The sequence below is a fragment of the Aptenodytes forsteri genome, unplaced genomic scaffold (genome assembly GCF_000699145.1).
Source record: "Aptenodytes forsteri isolate BGI_AS27 unplaced genomic scaffold, ASM69914v1 Scaffold236, whole genome shotgun sequence".
In the NCBI taxonomy this organism is placed as follows: domain Eukaryota; kingdom Metazoa; phylum Chordata; class Aves; order Sphenisciformes; family Spheniscidae; genus Aptenodytes; species Aptenodytes forsteri.
This window is the reverse complement of record NW_008794456.1, coordinates 2,725,478-2,743,726: the sequence shown is the minus strand read 5'-3', so window position 1 is coordinate 2,743,726 and position 18,249 is coordinate 2,725,478. Positions and strand designations below refer to the sequence as shown.

The 18,249-nt window shown below is 44.2% G+C and overlaps 1 protein-coding gene across 1 annotated transcript in view; it reads right to left on the bottom strand.

Annotated features, from left to right (window-relative positions):
* The window catches only part of SLC4A11 (solute carrier family 4 member 11), a 94,548-nt gene that overhangs the window by 20,081 nt on the left and 56,218 nt on the right, over window positions 1–18,249 (bottom strand). Inside the window, exons 10-14 of the mRNA XM_019474975.1 lie at window positions 13,393–13,477; window positions 5,661–5,786; window positions 4,532–4,645; window positions 3,513–3,645; window positions 3,129–3,202 (exon numbers count right to left, since the gene is read on the bottom strand). Of these exons, the coding sequence (XP_019330520.1) occupies window positions 3,129–3,202; window positions 3,513–3,645; window positions 4,532–4,645; window positions 5,661–5,786; window positions 13,393–13,477 (532 nt within the window). The remainder of the gene's footprint in view (window positions 1–3,128; window positions 3,203–3,512; window positions 3,646–4,531; window positions 4,646–5,660; window positions 5,787–13,392; window positions 13,478–18,249) is intronic.

Here is an 18,249-nt window from a genome sequence, read left to right as displayed (position 1 = left end):
GTAGTGATACCGGGGGTTGCCCTGACCCCAGCAGGTTTACAGGTCAAGATTTAACCTTTCAATTTGCTCCCAGCAGCAGTCAGAAGTGAGATCATTGAACTTCTGAAGCACAAGAAAGCTTCTCCTAGTAAGGAGCAATCTCATTACAACCTCTGTTAGCGCTGCGCATTTCTGCATTGCACGCTACGGAAGAGGCTCTGCTATCATTTCCTCCCTCCGTCCTCACAGCTGCGTCCAGCCCAGGCAGGACACCCACATCTGCTTTGCAAACAGGTAAACTGAGGCAGAAAGCACTGCCGTGACCTGCACACCAGCACGGAACAAGTTGTTGGAGGATTTGCAGTTTCCGCCTCTGAACATTAAAGGACACTTTTGTCATAACAAAAATGATTATGGCAGTATTTCCTGGGGATTAGCAGCTGGCCAGGGCTAAAGGCCTGTTCACCATCTCAGATGACCCTAAGCGTTACTAAGTCCTAGAGACACAGGCAATTACTGAGCATACGATAACCCAACAGCACATACAACTCAGCAGCTATGCAGAATGTATTTGCATGCCTCCATATTTAGATTTAGACTCGAGCAAATAAGAAACAAGTTAGTTTTTTGGGGATTTTCTCAATTTCCCACACTTGGCTATATTGCAATAATACATTTAGGGCTGAGCACGTCTTTGGTGCACTGCATTCAGCCTGACTACATCTACGTATACTACCTCTCAGGCTGCAATTCAATTTGCAGCCACCTCAAAACCAGGTAGGATTGCTCCACTCAGTCCTGAATATAGGGGAAGAAACTTTGACTTTACTCTTGTATTTCAGTTAAAGCAACGAGAACATGCCAAGATGGCTAGCGGAGACCTTTATAGCAAGTCTGTGGTGCAGGACAAAGTATTTGATTCCTGCAGATTTATAGTTTGTTTTTGTAACAGAGCTAAGTGAATCTTGTCGCCCACATTCGGAAAGCAGCAAATGTGGTGAGGGTAGTGCCTTCACTGAAACAGAGTCATTCTCAAGCCTACTGCGTGCTTAAGTTCCCTCCAACAACATTAACTCACTTTGTTTGCTTCAGCCGGTTCACCCCTGTTTCCTGCAGAGTGCAGATGTCAAGATCAAACAAACACAGCTTTGGTGGCCGGGCTACACGGCAAAAACAAAGTGTCACCGGGATAGTGTGAAAGCATATGGCTTGATTCCTCCGTACAGTATCGCATCCCTCCCCCCTTCTTCCCTGCACATCTACAAGTACCTTGCAAAAAAAAAAAGTCAGGGCTATGAACAGACTGAGGAAAACATATCCGAGCAAGAGCAGCACGTCCCCTGGCACTCAGGAAGCCCAAAGTCACTGTCAACTGGCTAGCCATTACCAGGACACATTTAACAGCATGGAGAAGGCACCAGCTTTCTCTTCCTGCTTAACTGCTCAATCGAAGTTTTGAGGGGGGGGGGGATGGCAGCAGCAACCATCACCTCCTGCTACAAAACAGGAGTAGAAGACGACAGACGAGCATGGGGCCGTAAGCTGCACTGGTGTCATGTGTTTAAATATGAGCACTGAAAGGGTTAAGGATAAAGTCTGTGCCTGCCAGCATCGGTGCCCTTCTGCATCTGGGAACGTGGCTGGACCTGGGGTCCCACCTGTTGATGCACTGAACACTCCCAGATGCAGCTCAAGCCAACACGAGCTGACAAATGAGTGGAGTGTTGGTTTGATTTTATTACCATTGTTCCTGTAAACTCAGCCCTTCCCAAGTACAAGGCAGAACTACACTAATTCACTAATTAACTTCCAGGATCCTCTCCTGTCCCACTGCAATACTGAGGTATTGCTTGCATATTCCTGAAAAAGTCTGGCAGCCGAGATCAATGAGAATGCTTTCCGTACCTTTAACCTGCACCTCATTCCCCTGCTATGGGAAATCAGCTCTCTACTACAGAAACACTGAACATTTGCATTTGCCAATTTTTTACAGAGCAGTTGAATATTCTGTTGAGGAACACCTTAGTGCCACAGGGAGACTGCGTCATGCCTCCAGAACAGGGCATTAACAGCACACATTAAGCAAAGCTCACAGCTACGTAGCGAGCAAGGAGAAAGCAAAGCATCCCAGAACAGCTTCTCCTTCACCAAGCTTTGTCTAAGCAGGATATCTGAAAGATGCAGGTGTTCTGCAGAGAAAAACAAACTGATTGCACAATCAAAGCGTATGCCCAAGGAGCCAAATTAAGGATTCCCAATGAAGCGAGAAAGTATCTCACTTTAAATTGCTTTGCAGTGTCAAACCTGCTCTTTGAAGGTGTTCTGCCTGTATGCAAGACAGCATAATGAGCTAAGCCTGAGAATCTTGAAAACAAGGGATGTGCTCACATATGTCCTGAAGGGTTTCAAGGGATAGCCCAAATTTGCGGCTGTTGGACAACAGGTCATAAAAAAAACAAGGAATGCAGACTTGGCCAACTCCTCACTGGGATGAACAGAAAGGTTGCCATCCACATGGCATTTCTGCTAACGTCCTTCACCTTCACAAATACCTCTTGCCAATCCTGATCAGGAGGAAGTGAGGTGCCAGAGAAATTTGTTAAACCCCAAGGCTACTCATGGATACTCACCCAGAAATGGGGATCAAGTGGCTGGAAAGGGCAGAACAGCTTTAGGAGCACGTTGGAAGGCACTGCAGTCCTTATGTTGCCATTAAAGAAGGGTCTCAGAGCTCACATAAGAATGGGCAATCTCAACCCATCTTTCAACTCCCCTCCGTGTAGTTTTAATAATATGGCAAGGAAAGAGGTCTAGATGCACTGCATTTAAACTGGACTTTTTTTTTTTGCTAGGACCAAAGAGACTGGTATCAGGAGAAGACTTTCACAGCAACATTAATATGGTTTCTCCATTTGTTAAGACACTAATTCTATCTCAGCTAACTGAAATTCGAGCTGATAGGAATTCTGCATATCCAGGTAAACTGCTGACGCAGGGCTGATTCAATCTCACACACACTTTTTTTTCCCCTGAAGACCCTGAATGAACATGGAATAAGCAAACATCATGCATATTTGCAGCCCTGTATTTCCCTTCGACAAGGAAGCAAAGCAGAGATCTGCACTGAAAAACATTGTTGCAAGACTTACCTTTAATAATGCCTTTGAAGGCATCAAGCACAAACGTGATGGATATAAAAAGTGCAATTATTTCTTCTGTTGACCTGTGGAAAAATCCCAGGAATTAATATAGCCATTAGCAGAGTCTGCATTCAACTCCATTCAAAGGAAAATCAGCATATTCATATATTTACATGAAAATATACCCATTTTAGTTAGACTCCAACTCAAGAAACAAAACCCAGTGAATCTTTACAAGCTTCTTTCAAGCTGGAACAATAAGCTGAAATGATACTAGCTTCATCTCGCAAAATAAATTTGGCAGCAAGTTTGTAATTAAGGAGCTTGTGGAATGTATAATTTTTCCATTTGCTGAATAATCTGATCAAAATATGACTTCTTGAAAATAGCTACCTTTTAAAGAGCTTCATCAGAAGACTGAAATTAAAGAGGGAGTACATCACAAGGAAGAAGCTGTTCCACAGTCCAGTCCAGGCATAGAAAGCACTGAAATCCAAGTTGTAGTCATCACAGATTCCTCGGATGACTGTAAAAATGAAGCATTCACATGTCAGATTAAACTTTTGTCATTACCACCCTGTGATTCCCATCTGCTTGATGGCAAAAAGAACCAATTTTCAAGACTTTGCCCAAACGCGCTTATGGGAGATACTATTAAACCCCTGTTCTTACACTCCCGGATGAACACTGGATCAACCCAAACTGTTCTCCCCTTCCCCACCCCCTTCCTCCACTAGAAACGGGGAGAAGCACTTGGAAAAATATTCTCCCACACTGCTCAAAGCATCTTTCCTAGGGATCAAGGCCACAAAAATCAGCCCTTGGAATTTGCTCTCGCTGACATTTTGGGATGCTGTCGAGCAAGGGATCTCATACATGCTTTTGCACCATGTTTACTCAGTCACTGCATTGTGGACAAAACCTCGTGTCTTAAACCTTTCAAGTTAGTCATAGCCCATCTGATTGTTCCTATAGATATTGAGTTTGCTCCTTTACACCTCTGGCTCGGTAATATCAGCTTGCAGCTGTAACTGGAAAGCTATTGATCACACCTTAAAAGACCAATTAAAAAAAAAATCCCAACATAAACCTCTCAGGCTCTTAACCTCAAGTTGGTTAAAAGCAGCCACGTGAGAAAACCATCAGATGAAAAAGATTTCTTCCTTGAAGCAGAAATGTTTATTCTCACGAAGTTTTTATTCTATGCAAAATGATTCCTTTAGAAACCAACATTAACTGAACCTGAATCAAATTCCTCCCCTCTCCCTCAGCACCAGAAGCAGCCCTTTAGTATTGATTTATTAAACAAACACAACTAAAGTTCTAACAGGATCACAAGGTTCTTGTACAAAGTCACATTCCACCGATCACAATCGCATCGGTCCCCTGACTTACAAGTTTAATAGACTTACCATTAATGTAGAGTGCTAAAGGAGCTGTAGTTAGGAGTACAACTAGAGGTTGCCCCGAAAAGAGCGCGTAAAGCAGCCCTCCAATACACTGGCCGACGATTGTCTTCTGCACATCTACGAGTAATTAGGAAGGATGGAAACAAACAGGGTTTTTAACCAACACCTCCCTGACCGAGGAGCATTCATGGGGCATAGAACTCAACCACTAACGAGCAAAAGCAATGTTTAGAGGATATAGAGGTGAGACATTGTGAAAGCAAGAAGTGACCCTTTGCCAGCAAACTTGTAGCAATAATTTAGGATGCCATCAGGTTTCCAGATGTTGAACTATGAAAGTTGGATGGGGTTGTTTTGTTTATTGTCTTCTGCACATCTACGAGTAATTAGGAAGGATGGAAACAAACAGGGTTTTTAACCAACACCTCCCTGACCGAGGAGCATTCATGGGGCATAGAACTCAACCACTAACGAGCAAAAGCAATGTTTAGAGGGTATAGAGGTGAGACATTGTGAAAGCAAGAAGTGACCCTTTGCCAGCAAACTTGTAGCAATAATTTAGGATGCCATCAGGTTTCCAGATGTTGAACTATGAAAGTTGGATGGGGTTGTTTTGTTTGGTTTGGGGTTTTTTGGTTTGGGGTTTTTTTTTTATTTTATTTTAAACAGCTATAAAAACATAACCAGTGTTTGTGGATGCCTTCAGGACAAGATTTCAGCTAAGACTCCTAGGAACTGTAATAGCAGTAGGAACTGCTTCAGGGCCACAACTGGGATAGAGCAAAGCATCATCTGCTATACCAGTGATGTGGATACTAGCAAATCAAATCCAGATCAAAAGCACAGGAGCTTGCACTAGGAAAAACGTGCAGATAACTACATAGTTATAAAGTAAGCATCATTCAAAAATACAGTAGCATTTATCTGTATCAGTCAATTCAGAAGGTACCACCCAAAGTAGTGTTCAACTTTTTTAGTTTTCCGAGGAAAAAGTCATGAACGTAACAGTTAAGAAAACCTTCAGTGGTGGTTTTTTTCAGCAAATAAAAACTATCAAAGCTTTCTGTGACCAGAGCTACTCAGCTTGAATACATGAGATCCTATAACAGATGCACAAAACTGATAAACTTACCAATAGCTCCTCGGGTATTTTCATCATTGAGTGACCCAAACGCAATGGATGGAAGGAGACAGGCAAAATACAGAAAGATCATAGTCGTGATGTATTTTCCTATAGCTTTGTTGTTTCCAATAACACCTAGTGTAAACCATAACAAGAGTCACGTTATTACTGCCCACTTGCAAAGCATTGAAACCCTACTTGCAACAAGCCATGCGTACCATTAATTCTTTTAATGCTGAAAGGCAGAAGTAGAAATTCAGTCCACACTTTAGTCTTAAACGTATAGGTAGGTCTAACGTTTGCTTTCGTACAATCATACTCTTTTGTTCATCTAGGACCAGAAGTAGAAGCACCAACATGCCACCAGTCTGCTTCAACAGACATTTCTGGCATCGTCAAAACAGGAAATACTGGAAGCCTTTTGTTCAGTTTTGCCAGCCTCAAAAGCTTGGAAGAGGATCAAAGCAGAAGCCGTAAGTTTTGGGTTTATAACCCCCCCCACACACACCTTTTTAATACAAACTTTATAGGTGTTCTGGGCTATGCCCCTAATGAGCTTCATGATGCTCACTCATCTTTGCAACTCATGATGCTTTGGCCAGGAAAACATGAAGCACTTCATTTTTTCCCTAGGCAGATATCTGAGGTTATAGGCTTGAATCAATAATATGCTATGCTGAGCCAATTAGTGCTAGCAGACTTACAAAAACAAATAGCACAAGAGGTCAGGAATGCGTACATTAAGAGTTTTGCTTTAAAAAAAGCTCTTCTGAAAGAATGGCTTCTTTCTTTTCCATCTACTCACCCTCTATCATCTCCATCGGAAAAAAACACACCAGGCCAAAACAAAAGCAGCCAGAAAGAGAATTAAAGTGTCATAATATGAATTTAAGGGCCTCTGAAGTAGCTTCCCTTCCCTTTCCTGTTTTCAGGCTGATGTTCATCCCCAGTGAGCTCATATCACACAAGAGAAAGGATGAGAGATGACAACAGCTGATATTGCTTGAGAAGAACGTAAGTTTTTCCACAGAACAGCCTCTTCAGAAAGGATACACCAGAGAGGACCTTTTCAAAGAAAACCTTGAAACAGCCTTTGACCTGCCTGTGCCACCATCCTCGATGATGCTCCTGCTGCGAGACACTTGGACAAGCTCGGAGTTGCCCAATTCCCCTTTCTGGAAGCCTCCTGAGCAGTGAACTCCCACACAGCCATCTACCCCTCAGCTCCCAAATGCCCACCTAAGCCTTTGCTAGCACCAGTCCCATGCTGAGGGAGCTACAAGCCAATGAGCTGAATCAGAGACGGGAGGGCTTTGCATTCGAGGCTGCTGGTGCAACACTTGAGAAAATCCATGCATTGCCACAACAGACTATGACTGAAATGAAAAGCAATCGCTCAATGACTTTGGGATCTCATCTAACATCTGTTTTCTGCACAATTTGCAGTGCAGAGATAAGTACAGGAGGAGGATGCAAAAATCAAAAATCAAAGATTGTGTGCAATGAACAGACAGATACATGAATAAAGGACACCTTGTGATGGTTCCTGTTCGCAGACACAAAAGGAACAGACATAAATAGTACTTCTGATGCTCAGCATCCTTGAAAAAAGTTTAAAGAGGGCAGGGGCTGAAACTTGACAGTAGACATCTCAAGCATGCATATATGAGCCTAACCTTCCAGGAGTCATTGGACCAGCTGTTTCAAGGCAGATTCCTCTCAATTTATTGTGAAGATTCAGAAACCACAGACCACATTCCTGACCACTCTTGGCAACCAAAGGGCCTGAAATTTACTTCTTGCGGATGAAGCTTTCTCATGTGATCTCGAGTCCAGCTGCAGGCTCCTACCTCACCCTCCCAAGTGCCCAAGACCTTTAACGAAAATGAAAGACTTGGCAGGGCAAACAGTGGACTGAGTGGCAGTCTTATAAGCAGAGATGGTCACATCCTTGTTCAAAGGACTCTGCGCCGCTCCAGAATACCGCTTTTTGGACAAAGGAGTCTTTCCAAGATGAAAGGTCAGAGGCAACAATGCCTGAAAGCTTTGAAATCATTCATAAAAAGACAGGCAACCAGGACCAGAGAAGCAACTAATATTTAAAGAAAAAAGCTCATTTGCTGAGCAGAGAAAGCTACGTAAGTGACGAGGTGCTTTCTAAAAAACTTTCGGATAGATAAACCATAGTATGAGAGGGCAGAAGGAAGAAGCCTTGAAGAGCGTCACAAAAGCTCATGCGTAGCTTTTAGTTTCGGCTTCAATCCTTGCAAAGCGAGCAGCAGCAGCCCTTGCTGATCATGGAGGCCTTTATGCCATATCATGGCTGGGGCCAAGACTTCCAGTACAGAGCAGTACTTCCTTTAGTCCATAATCAGCCACACGAGATCCAAGGAGCAAAGAATCCCTACTGGTGGGCAGCAAAATTCACTTCATAATGGAGACAATAACTACATCAGATTAAACGTACCCTTTCACAAACATGATTAATCACTCTTTAATTGCAATTAAAATCATGAGCAAATACTGCCTCCTTGTACAGATTCACCTGAGACAAGCACTAAAATTCAGTGTTAACCACAATTCACCTTTCGCCTTTTTAAAGTCATCACCTGGCTAAACATTTTCAGGGTCTATTTGCAACCCAGGGACTGTCATTACTTCATTTAAAAGAAGGTGGGCTGCATTACGATGGCATTTCATCTGCAGCAGGCTCATAAAGCCATTGAAAAAACGTGTCACTCCAACTGCACAATGTAAATTTGTAGCAGAAAATCAACTCAGTCCAGCTGTGAAATTTGAGTAGCTGACTATTACAGAAGCAATCCCTTGAAATTAAGGTACATCCACACATTGACATGGGAAGCAATTATGTTCATCAACACGACAGTTCTATTTTACTTGCCTGAATGTCTGAAATGTCAGTTTTTAAAGACAAGGTTAGAGTTTCAGAGAAAACTGCAGCATCGCTGGCCTCACTTTGCTTGGTATTCTGCATCAGTTAAGTTAATGACCAAGAGACCCAGAGAGTGGGACTAGAGCTCCTTAAGTGTACCAATTGTACATTTACTGAATCAAAATCGAGACAGATGGACATTCTATGAAGTGTCTGTCTATTAATGTTCCTTCCCAGTGCTCTGAAATATCCAATGCAAAACAAGCTTAATTATACTGATCCGCAGCACAGCAGCAAGGATGTATCTATTAAAGCCCTGATTTAAGAAGAAATAATCACCTTTCAATGGTAAAAGCACACAGTAAGGATATCTGTTCATAGGTTTTGAGCCATAAAAACTCAAAGCATTACAAACTTCTGCTAATGCGCTCAAGCTGGGCTTTCACTTATGTTAATAGCCGCTGGATTCTGCCCAATTTTCTGAAGATGAACAGAAGATGAATCTTCCCTGAAGTCCTGTGAAGAGTAAATCACAGTACAAGTGATACTAAGAACTTAGCTGGAAAAGGAAATCCACTCTTACTGATTTTGGAGCAGAGAAGCCAAGCATATGCTCAGACTAGAGAAGTACGAAGAAAGAAGTACGAAGATCAAGGGCTCAGAGCTTTCCCTTCTTCTCTTGTTTCTTTCAGCCCACTTCCCATGAAGTGCTACTCTCTTGGAAGGAAACATCCACAGACAAAATAAGATGCTTTTATGCATCTTTAATGCTTATCCATCCACCACTGCCATAGAGAGACATCAAAAGCAGCATAGCTGTGAACCCAGGTCATGATGCCCCAAAGCATCCAAGTCAGTCTTCAAGTGGCCGTTGAACTTTTACACCAAGGTGATATTTAGCAATGAAGGGCTGCAGAGTGACGCAGGAGCTACCCCGTCATCGAACCTAGGGCAGCAGAGGCACTGAAGAGAAGGGAAAAAGCCTATCTGCAATCCCTTTATTTTTCCTCTTCCCTCAAGAATGCAATCCTGCCAAACAAGGTGGCTAGTGCAACCGGGTGGGAGAGTCGAAGATTTGGCACATGCTACAGCCAATCCACAGTCAACCTTAATCCACAGGTTTAAGCTCTGTGCTAGCTTAGACAACCAGCAAGACAAAACTTCCCTTTCAAATCCCATTTTTTCCAGTGCCTTCAAGCCTTCCTTCTAAGCATGCCTGCATTACAGGGAGCTTTGGAGATCTCCCTCCTGCAAAACACCACCAACAAATCCTGAGGATGCTGCAAGCAGATGCGCTCGCCTTACTCCCAGGAGCCAGTTAGGGACCCTCTGCAGGACCAAGGACAGGGAGGAATCCACATCTCCAGCTGAACTATCCACCCACCATGGTCACGTGCCAAGGACACAGGTCAAGGACAACAAGGGGAAACAGAATAAATCTCAGCTGTCCTCTCTTCCCTTCGCCCTCCCTCCCCACGAGGTGAAGGGATACGGCAGAACACAGCATCGAAGCTCACCATAAAAACCTCAGGTACCTCAAGTTTTCCCCTGGGCACTCCAGGTGCTACGTTTGTGTTTATTCCTCCATGCTGTACCAGAAAATACACATTGAAGAATAAGGGTAGCAACTTTAAGCTGTTTCAGGAAACTTGTAGCCGAGCCCAGGCAGAATTCCCTCCTTCATTCAAACCAGCCTCAAAATAAAAAAAAAATTCAGGAAGCCTCTATGGTTCGACTGAGTCTTCAAGAGTAATAATATTGATACACACGTGTTTTGAGCCTATTTGACAAGATCAGGATGAAGTTCTGTACAAGCTTTTTTTAAGAAAGCAGAATCCCATGAACAGAGGTTGTAGTCATTAAGAGGAGACTACATGCCAAGTTGTGCTAATCCTAGCTTCAAAGGAAAATTACAGGTGTTCTTAGACTCAGCATAATCCAATTGTTCATCTTCAGATGCTCCTGCTGGAAGACACCTAGTACAAGCCATCCAGACTAAAGTCCTGGACCTAGAGTTTAGAAAACTCTTCCTTAATCCTTGCGTGTTCAGTAAAATGCACAAGACTTCTACAATCCAAAGCAGACCTGAAGTTGACAAATTCCTAATCTGGAGGAAAAAAGAAAAGAGAAAGATGATTCCTTTCTTTCCTCTCCCAAATCACGATGGTTAAGAATAATTTAATGGCCAGCTTTGTGCAGCGTGTGAAGACCAATCCTACAAGAGTCCAACTGACAAAACATTTGCCATCCCTACAAAAGCCTTATTATTTATCACCCTGCCCTTAATCGGTTTATCTGTCTAAACCAAAACCCCAGGATGCTTCTCAGATTGAGGATTTAGAGACTCCAACCATTCAAAAAAAGGCATCTTTGTAATTCAAAGCTCTTTGATGATGCACGTGTGGTTGTCTGGAGTGCAGATACTTGGATAGCTCAAATCCCCAATGTTCTGGTACACTGCTGCTTTGAGATGGTCCAGGAATTTCACATTCCTGATCACCTTCGGTCTTGGTGGTTTATGGCAGATGCTTTATGCTCCATCTGGTTTTCATTCCATGCAGATCCTTAAAGAATTCGTCCTAATTTCTGGTTTCTGGGAAGAAATGGCACATTCTAATATATATATATAGGTTTTTTAAAAATCCTCTTTTCCCCATATCCTATTTGAAAGAGCACAACTGCTCCTAAGGTGAGTACTTCACATTTGAGCTGCAGTAGGTCTTGAATTTCACTTGGCTCATTTCTGCACCTTCCACTCTCCAGAAATTGTATAACAATTCACTGACACCTTTTAACATATATTTGCATTTTATACCAAAACCATTTTTCTGGAATATTTGTAATGCTGGATTCTCACTATGACAGTATGTCATCACTCAGGGCAGATGCAAGCAAGGGAACAATTCTTTCAAGCTAGTCAATCCCAGCACCTTGTTTAGGCCAAGCCCGATCTGCTATTTACTTCAGTTCATGGAAAGCTTGCGGACCTGGCTATAGCCGACAGCCCCAGGGCTGAGAGGCAGCACGCACAGGTTAGTTTTGATGCATGCAGAGCCAGAACACGGACCCTGAAACGGATTTACAAATCTGCTGACAGCCAAAGTTGGCTGCAGGACCATCATATGATGCTTTTGTGCCTGTGAACCTGCTGCGCTCAGGACACTGACAGCCACAGCAGACACTGCTCTGTCTTGAGATGCACATGGGTTCCCACAAGGTGCTTCTGCAGCACTTCCCTTCTGAAGTGCTTCAATATCCCTTTATAATGAAGTTAGACTTTGACAGCCCTACAAAACAACAGCCATAGAGATGAAGTGTCCTGAACCCACTCCAGAAGTGTCCAGATTAGGAGCTTAAGTCCCCTCCAGATCTGGTGCCAGTGATGTACATGCCAAGAAATATTTTTTCTGTTTTATCAGACTCCTTGCTGCTACCCTGAAAACAATTTGTCCCCTCCCTCCTCAACATACCCTAAGTCACCAGAGAACGTAGCATTAACTTGACTTCAAACAGAGCCTGCCCTCCTTTTACCCCAAGCCTCCTGAAAATAGTTTCATCCCAACAGTTACAAAGCACCTGGAAAAAGCATCCAGCACTCAACCACTGTGCTAAGCCATCATCTCATCCCATTTTATTCTTCCCAGCAGAATGGATACCACTAACTGCAAAACGCATCGTGGTGGATGAAGCATTCCTAGTTGACAAAGCTGGATCTTTGTGGGAAGCAACTACTTGGCAACTCCCCCAGACACATGGCATCTCCTTCAGCCGAGCAGCCAACGGCTGATTACCATGTTCCTCTGCTGGTGGTGACCATCCTTGTTGAAATGTAGTGGAGGACACACATCTGTACCCTGCCTGTGCTTGCTCTTAAGCTTAAGCTGCTGTGGAAGGTGGTTTTGCACTAGAATAACTTGTCTGCAAAACGGGACTCGGGTATGCATCTTATTTTCTTATGCCAACTCCAAGGAAGATAGCCCTCAGCAGAGGTGCAATGGGGAAGGCTGGGACACCGTGGCTTGAGCTAAGGAGGATTTAACAGCAGGAAAGTGTCTGATAGAGCCCCGAGATTCCCCCGCCTACGCTCTACATCTTTATTTTATGCAAACTTTCTAGGTTTGATACTTGAATATATTAACCAACTCCCCAGTAAGCTGTAAGAAACTGAACATGTTTTGATGTCAGGCTGAGGCTCTGTAATCATGGTTTGCCCTGAAGACTTTTCACAGCCTTTAAGAATCTCTGAAAGTGAAAGTTGGAAAGTGAAAAGGGAGAAAGTGACTCTTAAAACCAACAAGGCCATTGTGGGAGCTATATAAAGCCCGAAACCTGAGGCTCAGTATAAACACTGTATTGCTGCTCCTGTGATCTGGCTACAGCAGACAAGCTGTATCCTGTTTTCAAAAGCACCGAGCTGAAGTTACTGCAGCTCAGATTTTGTTCAAGCATTCTCAACTCCCAGAGCATCACCATAATTGCTATTGATGCTGGCTTGCAAAGACAGCAGAAAGGGCCTATTGGGCCAGTGCTGACTAATTAGGTTGCAATGAGTTTATCTGTGTCTACACACGACAATAATCAATCCATTTAATCACCTCATTGCTTAATAAAAATTAAAATCCTCATCTACATACAGCTAGCGTCTTCATTAAAGGAACACTGCAAGACTCATCTGTAGTGCGCCACGCTGCCTATTCATGCGCTTTTGTCAAAATATTCTTTTAAATAAGAAATAAGAGAGCTATTACACGTATCAAAGAACACATTCAATGCACACTGTAAACAGGACATCACATCACAAAAAAATCAAAATCAGGCCAATGCTTTCATAAACATTGGCCAACATACCGTCAGTGAAGTCCAAAGCGTACACTGGAAATCTTCGTGCAATGTCATCAGAAATCCCTTTGCCAACATTGAGAAACTCATGGAACTAAAGAAAGGAAGGAAGTGCTGTGTCAGTTTAAAGGCTCATGTATTGTTAAAGAGATTAACCTCCTTATTCAATACTGATAGGAGCAGAACTGGTCATTTTGAATAGGGCATTCAAATCGGATTTTGTAATGATAATAAAAATAAACTCTTCGCACTTCAATTTATAACCTCAAAAGCATTGTAAAAGAGAAAATCCCCCAGACCACCCTGTTTTCCTCCCTTCCTTCCCTTCCCCCCCCCCCCTTCATATCTCCATCCCTGCTTTGCAGGTGAGGGAGCTGACGCACAGTGTGACCCGCTGAATCATAGAATCATTAAGGTTGGAAAAGACCTCGAAGATCATCGAGTCCAACCGTCAACCCAACACCCCCATGCCCACTAAACCATGTCCCTAAGCGCCTCATCTACACGTCTTTTAAATACTTCCAGGGATGGGGACTCCACCACTTCCCCGGGCAGCCTGTTCCAATGTTTCACCACTCTTTCAGTAAAGACATTTTTCCTCACATCCAATCTAAACCTCCCCTGGCACAACTTGAGGCCATTTCCTCTCGACCTAGCAGGTTGTTAACTGCTTCCTCTGTGTGAAAACACCCTGGCCAACAGCAGGATTAGACCTTGAGTACCCTGGGGTTAAACATCAGGTCAGAGATGCCCTTCCCATCCCTCTAGCCAAATTCTTTTTCTTTAGATGCCACCACAAGACTCTTCCCCCACATCCATGTGAAGCTTCTGAAAGGGGATCCCCAGCAAGTGCTCCCTTCCTTGGCATTGCTACGGGAAATGGAGACCTCAAATAGATGTAAGTAAGGGAACTAAGACTGTCCACACCTCAGGCTCCACCAAAAGGGAACAAGCTTGAATAACTTCACATAACCAAGCCATAATTTCTGCCCATTAAAAGACAGCAAGAACATTACAAAAGGGTTCCAAAACCCCAACACGTTCCTCCCTTCTATTTCTGGTTTGGGACCTGCAAGGTGCAGTATGATTGTTTATACAATCTGATGCTCACCGCAGGCAATAAGGAGCTTTTCAGAAATATGTGACAGCTGCTATTGACTTGCAGCCTCCTAATTCTCACAACTACATCCTCACAGAAAGCACATGGAAAGCGTCAGAGGAGGCAACACTTGCAAATGAGGCACCTGTCAGATTTTCTTCTGTTATCTTCAACTCAGTACACATACTCTGAAAATAAAATGCACCTTTATACAGTGCTAATTACCCCAGCTGTCTCATCTAAAACATTTCATGTGTTTGTTGCGGAACTAGACCCAGAAGAAGACTTACAACCTCTGCTAGGGAGCGTGTGTGTGTGTAGGAAAATCACAGATCCAAAGTTTACACCAACAGGTCATCTCAAAACAGCATGGACATCTTCCTTTGGCTGGTTTATGTAGAAACTGATCAAAACTACTGCTTTAGAAAGGACTTGACGCTACAGTGCTCGTTTAACAGACTACACACAACTTTGCCTTTTCTCATGGGACTTGCCTGCTTTGCAGCGCCTGGAAGATCAGAGCCATAAGTAAAACACAACAAGGAAACTTCTCCTTTAGAAGAACAGGAGAAGTTTGCTGGGCACAGCAAACACTAGGGTTTGGGGTGCAAAATACACCTCAGAGGACCAGCTCCTTTATCAGTGACTATGACATCTCATATTTCAGCCACTTAAGTCAATTCTGTTGCATTTTGCCAATCCACCTGTTGCATTTTGCCAATCCACCTGTATTACTTTAGGACAGTTTCAACTCTCTGACCTGAACAATTGGGATGAAAAGACAGACACCAGCATAACATCTGCATTTGAAGCATTTCCGAAAAAGCTATGAGCTTAAACCATATTTGGAGGCATATTTGGACATCAAAGCCATATGCACTTGAAAAGCAATTTAATTTTTTCCCCCCAGAAAGACATTCCTGAAGGCACGAGTCAGCCAGAGAATCACAATAGCTTTAATGACTAATATGTTTACTCGTCTTGCTGCAGTGAGTACGGGGAAAATGATGCTCGGGGTATCTCATCTTCCGGGGGAGAAGCCATACGCTTGCTGCTGGCCTGGGGCTGAGCGTGGGGTGGGGAGGGAAGGCGCATTCATGTGCATTGCCTGCTCGTAGGCAGCGGTGAGTGCGCAGAAGAAAAAAGCACTGCCTAACTTCTTGTCCTGCAAGGCACACTGAGGGAAATTTGAGAGAAGGGGGAACCAATGGGTTATGTTTGAGACCCCCAATTCCTTAGAATCTGGCCTTCCCCCTCATCCTTACCCATAGACACTCAACCGTACCATCTTCACAATCGTTGAGCTCTATACAATCAAAACACTCCCTAACATACAGGGCCACCCCACCGCCTCTCCTTCCTCGCCTGTCCCTTCTGAAGAGTCTATAGCCATCCATTGCAGCACTCCAGTCATGAGAGTCACCCCACCATGTTTCTGTGATGGCGACTAAGTCATATCTCTCCCGCTGCACAATGGCTTCCAGCTCCTCCTGCTTGCCGCCCATGCTGCGTGCATTGGTGTATATGCACTTGAGCCGGGCTATCGATTTCGCCCCCGGCATCGGCACGCCACCCCTCGGCTCATCTCTAGAGAGCCTGGTTTTATCCCCTTCCCCCTTCGAACCTAGTTTAAAGCCCTCTCAATGAGCCCTGCCAATTCATGAGCCATGATCCTTTTTCCCTTCATGCATTTATTTCTTGCACATGTGCAAGTTTAGCCTAGGGTGGAGCACAGGGATGTCAAGCTAAACCTCATCGGTGGCTAAGTATGGGGAAAGCTGTTTCTTCTGTATGGCTAATCCTCCTCTTAACTTTCCTTTCTGCTCTACTAACCTCATACTCAACATGGTCTTTTATCTCCTCAGTGCAACCCAAGTTTACTGACCTCTGAAGTTACTGCCCTTTTTGGTTTTACTTTTATCCCCCAACCTATCCACCATGCATCTTCATCATCTAACTCTACTCCAGACGTGTTTCAGTCTGGCTTTTGCCTCCTGCCATCCTCTGAGCTTGCACCTTGTGAGGTTTCCAAAAATCTTGGGAAGGACACTACTGACACTTCATTCTTGCCTTTTTTTGATCTGCTTCCTCATACACTCCAGTGTTGGGAATTTCTTGGACTGCCATTCCCCGCTTCTTTCTCCTTCAGTGGGAGAAGTTTGGCTGACCCATTGGCTTTCCTCTCCCATTCGTGGTGGCACCTCTCTCATGGCCCTGTCACCTTTTTGATTTAACATCCTGATACTAGGTGGCCTAACCCAGGAGGCCAGAGCTGCATCCCCCACCAACACCAAGCTCAAGGCTTATTAGCCTTTAGGAACCACAGCTCAGGTACCCAGCACCAAATTCTCCTTCAGTCTCCTTATTCTTCTCTTCTGCAAGTCCTTCCAGTGCTTTTGCCCATGCTGCTCCTAATACACAAGGGAGGAAAGAGCAGCAAAAGGAGTACACGCAAAAAAAACCTAGACGAAGTTCATGAATTTTCCACTTTCCATTTTACAAATCTCTCCAAGTCTCTTGCCATAAGCAACCATTGTTTGGGTTAGAGGAAGAGGCTAAGCCAGTACTTAACAGCAGTTACAAAGCCAAACAGAAAATACCTGCTCCAACAACAGCGACCCTTTCTCAGTCCTCTCCTAAAGCACTGGGGGGCTGCACAACTATTTTACACAGACCAGGGACACACACTATCCTCCCTCCTGCTAATGCTGAGCAAGCATAGCCCAGCCCTCTCAGCAAATCCACACAGGTATCAAACAGACACAAAAATCACAATTAGATGCCTCAGTAAACAAGAGGATTTCAGGCTGACTTAATTATGACTGAGTATGTAGCCTTGCCTAAATAATCCTCTGAGATGAGGAAGCCTTGCCTAAATAATCCTCTGAGATGAGCCAAAGCAAACTGACTGTGCTGTAGGCACAGCATGGCGTGCAACTGTCATGTCCCCTTCAGTGTTTTAACAGAGGTAAAAAACAAGCACTTGCAAAAATCCCACTCACACACAGAGCATTTGAGGCCCATTTCTCCCCCATCACTGCAGGACCAAGGGAAGAAGGGAGGCAGGAGGCAGATTTTTACACTACCAAGAGACTTTACCCTCCCTGCCCCCTCCCGAGGGCTCACTTGTAATAGTACAGTGGCTCCGGATGAGGGTATTTATTTCACTGGGGGTGGTTCACAGGTTGAAGTTACACTCCTGGTCTCATACGAGCTTGTGCTCATATGCTTCCCTTTTCTAGAAGGCTATTGCACAGGGCGGGCAGAGGGGGAGGAGATGCTGCTGGAGATGGCTCTCATAGGAACTGAGGCATGCAAGGCTATGATCTCAAATCAACCTCACTTCTCCAGGCAAATCTTTGCTTGTCAGGAAAAGAAATCTCCACCCCAGTTCTCAAGGTCTATGCTGGCAAGGCGGGGTGGAGGACAGCTTCTTCCAAGAGCCGTGAGAAAGAGTTACTACTACACAGGCTGCGTCTCCCGAGAGCTGAAGGATAAAGCATTTTAAAAACAACGATTTACCAAATCCAGACCAAGAATGGTCAATGCCCAGACAAGCGCTAAAAAAACCCAAGCATCACTATCTACAGCACTGGCTCAGAGCCGTCAGAAGTCTGCCTGGCCAAGGCTGCTTGCCCAGCAAGGCAGGTAGGAACCACCACTTCTCAGGGCCAACATCTACAAGCTCAGTGTTGCATCCAGCCCTCCTCCTGCTCACCAAACCACAGAGCAGAAAAGCCTCTACGGACATTCGGAAAGGGATAGTT